The 3,998-nt window shown below is 39.6% G+C and overlaps 1 protein-coding gene across 1 annotated transcript; it reads left to right on the top strand.

Moving 5' to 3' along the window:
• Window positions 1-1,786: 1,786 nt before the first annotated feature.
• LOC131167491 (uncharacterized) lies at window positions 1,787-2,422 on the top strand. Its single transcript, XM_058126295.1, has one exon. It carries the CDS (start codon window positions 1,787-1,789, stop codon window positions 2,420-2,422), a length of 636 nt encoding a protein of 211 aa, XP_057982278.1.
• The last annotated feature ends 1,576 nt before the right edge of the window (window positions 2,423-3,998 follow it).

The following is a 3,998-nucleotide window of genomic DNA, read 5'->3' on the forward strand; positions in this document are numbered from 1 at the left end:
AGATACATGTTATATCAGAGTGTGGCATTTGAGTGTTATCATGATAGCAAACATACATAGTTAAATGCAATTCCAGTACTTTCACAAAATAGTGCAACCTGGTGTCGTCACACCCTTCGGCCCGTAGCCGGCCCGCATTACACAGCATCCCTGGCACATGGCGAATCCCAGGCTCCCAGGGCATCTTACTGGTACATACTGGTGGATCCATACCCTTCGGTGGTCAGCCGGTAAGGCTCACATCCTTAGATATAGAGCCAGACACTCTTGCCAAACATGACTCAACGATTTCATACGCCCTTGGATATAGAGACAGACACTCTTCAATACCTGGAACAACTCAAAACTTAGTTCCAATTGCATTCTAATAAAACACAACCATGCATGCTCATATAACCAAACAAATCACACCCATTTGGTAATCCGAAAATCATGTTTTTCAAACATTTATAGTTTAAATCAAGTCAAGACACGATCATCCCTATTACAAAATATAAATCACAATATACATACGATTTTCCAACAAAACCATGGATGCAACCTAATACCCCCTTTCTCCTAAAATTGTAACATGAAAAACCTATAATTTTACCCGTTAGATCCTTCCCAAATGAGTAACCAAATTGCACACAAGAACGTGAACCACAGTTCTACCCAGTCTGATTTTGAAAATAACCGACATAAACTGAATCCCCTTACCTTTTCCTCAAATGGCAAATCCCAAACTCCAAGGTCCCTAAACAGCGAACTGAGTTCCAAAACCTACAATCCACAGTACAAAATATACTAATGACTCCGTTCTCTACAAAACTATTGGAACGGAAATGAAAATCGAGCCTTATCTCGATTTTACATCAAAACCCAAAAATTCCCAGAATGAAGATTCGATCCAAAAAACTTGAAGAGAATTCTGCACTGATCCTCGTGGTAACGTCGGATTGTTGATTCCAGCGACGTACGGTGAAGAAATCTACTGAGGGGGCATGCCCTTTGAGTTCTATAAAGAGAGAGAGAGAGAGAGAGAGAGAGAGAGAGAGAGAGAGAGAGAGAGAGAGAGAGAGAGAGAGAGAGAGAGAGATTTTTTAGGTTTCTTAACTTGGAAGTAATGAAAATATCTATTTATAGCCCTTTGACCCGGCCACTTCTCGTCCACGAATGGCGTCCTCGTCGACGAGGCCATATAGACAACTCGTCAATGAGATAATGACCTTGTTGACAAACCTGATATTATCGGTTTCCCGAAACCCCTAGGCTTCTCCTCGTTGATGAGCCTCTGAATTTCGTTGATGAGCAGCACCTGACCTTCGTCAACAAACTCTGGCTTCGTCGACGAAGCCTGCTCAATTACCAATTTATCCCTCTCTTATTTAATTAAACCCACATATCATGGTTCAAGTTCTTACACTTAAACTCCTCTGGAAGTTTCCTTACATGGTTGAATGGGACTACTTGGTGTAAACTTGACAAAGCAGTGGTAAATACTTACTGGCTTCTTTCTGGGTACTCAACACATATTGAATTTCAGTTCCCTGGACCGCTCTTCGATCATTCCTCATGTAATGTGTCGTTATTTGAGGAAGAGAACACTGGTATAAGGCCATTTAAGTTCTTTAATATGTGGGTGTATCACAGTGATTTCCAGGACGTTGTTAAGAGGGGATGGGAGGTCGAAATTCAAGTTCACCTTTAGTTTAGATTTATAAATAAATTCCTGGCTCTGAAACATCCTTTGAATAATTTGAACTCCTTGCATTTCTCACATATCTCTACAAGAGCAGAGATTGATATGGAGGAGGTATTGGAATTACAACAAATGCTTCATGACTCTCTTGGGAATGTGGATCTGCAAGGTAGACTGGCAAAGAAGAAAAGAGAGGCAAGCAGAACTATAGAGGCAAGCAGAATGTTCTTTGCTCAGATAGCAAAGGCAAAATACCTTAAAGAATGTGACAAAGGTACAACTTTCTTTCATGCCTTAATGAGGAGAAATGTGTCCAGAAACTATATTGTTGCAGTTAAAAAATGTAATGGGGCTCCAATAGTCTCCCAACAACAAGTAGTGGAGGAATTCTTGGGGTTCTATATGGAGCTTCTGGGAAAGGAGGTTCCAACTAAATCTATTGACCCGAGGACTATTTCTAGAGGAAAGGTTCTTAATGACAGTCAGGCTACTCAAATGACTTTGCCTGTTTTAGATGAGGAGATCAAATCTGCTGTGTTCAACATTGGTGATATGAAGTCCCCAGGTCCTGATGGGTACTCAGCTTGTTTCTTCAAAAAATCTTGGAATATTGTTGGGAAGGAATTCTCCCTTGCTGTTAAAGACTTTTTTGAGACAGGTAAATTGTTGAGGCAGATCAATCATACAATCATTGCCCTGATTCCAAAATCAAAGCATGCTGATACTGTTCAAGAGTATTAACCTATATCTTGCTGCAATATGATGTACAAGGTAATTGCTAAGGTGATTGCGGGAAGAATCAAGCTTTGCCTGGAAGAAATTATAGATCCAGTTCAATCTGCCTTTGTCAAATAGCGTAGTATGGTGGAAAATATTTACTTAGTACAAAAGCTTGTAAGGAAGTATGCAAGGAAGAGGGTCTCTCCTATATGTTTGTTGAAAACCTGAAGTTCCTTGGGGCTATGGTGAATTGGGTTATGCAGTGTGTTTCCTCCCCCACCTACTCTCTCTCTGTAAATGGTGGCTATCATGGCTTCTTTGAAGGAAGGAAAGGTCTACGACAAGGAGATCCCATCTCTCATTTGTTGTTTGTGATTGGAATGGAATACCTTTCTAGGCTCCTCAAGGGTCTTGAAAGTAATAAAAGATTCATATTTCACCCAAGGTGTGAGCAGTTGAAAATTTCTCACCTTGCTTTTGCTAATGATCCAATATTGTTTTCAAGGGGTGATTCGTGCTCAGTTAAGTTGCCGTTGGACTACATTGAGAGGTTTTCGAAATGTTTAGGGTTGACTGCAAATAATTTGAAATCCAATATACCGCATGCTGGAATTAAATTCCTGGAATTGAAACAAATCAGAAGATTAACAGATTTCCAGGAGGGAAACTTTCCATTCAGATATCTAGGGATTCCCCTAGCTACATCAAGGCTTAATAATATGCACTATGCTCCTTTAATTAACATGATCTTTGATCTCCTCAGTGGCTGGCCAAATCATACTATATCTTATGCAAGGAATCTAGAGCTCATAAATTCTGTTATTTAGGGGGGGTAGAATGTTTTTGGCTAGCAATCTTCCCAATTCCTAAATTTGTTGTGGATTATGTAGTGAGACTTTGCATAACTTTTCTATGGGGTGGAAGGAAGAAACCCCTAGTTGCTTGGAGAGAATTATGTCTTCCTAAAATTGAAGGTGGCTTAGGAGTGTTTGATTTAATTGCTTGGAATAAAGCCTTACTCACTCGATCCAAAGCAAGAAGGATTCATTGTGCTCAAAATGGTTTCATCAAATCTACTTAGGAGACTCAAATTTTTGGGAAGCAGTTCCCAAAAATGATGATTCTCCCTTATTCAAAAAATTGGTGGAGCTAAATAACCATATTGTAGAGAAATGTGGAAATTGTAGGGATGCTAAAAGTTTGTTAAAATAGTGGGTGGTAGATGATCAACTTTCAACACAACATGCTTACAATTTTTGGAGGAATAAAGGGAGAGCAGTTCATTGGCATAAAGAGGTGTGGAAATGTGGAAGTATTCCGACACATGCTTTTACCTTATGGATGAGAATCAAATGGAAGCTACTTACAAATGATAAAATCCAAGGAGATGGTGTGGATCTGCAATGTGTGCTGTGCAACGCAAAGATAGAACCCAATAACCACTTCTTTTTTAAATGCAGCTTTATTAAGGAAGTGTGGGATCGAATTAAGGGTTGGTTGGGTATAACCAGATCAATGTATACTTTGAAAGCTACTCTGAAATGGCCCTATAAGGAAGCAAAAGGCACATGAATTCAATCAATTGGAAATAAGGTGT

This window comes from Malania oleifera, chromosome 11, assembly GCF_029873635.1.
Source record: "Malania oleifera isolate guangnan ecotype guangnan chromosome 11, ASM2987363v1, whole genome shotgun sequence".
NCBI lineage: Eukaryota > Viridiplantae > Streptophyta > Magnoliopsida > Santalales > Ximeniaceae > Malania > Malania oleifera.

Bases quoted from the DNA above. Each gene is read 5' to 3' on its own strand.
- LOC131167491 (XM_058126295.1), top strand. From the start codon at position 1,787: ATGGAGGAGGTATTGGAATTACAACAAATGCTTCATGACTCTCTTGGG.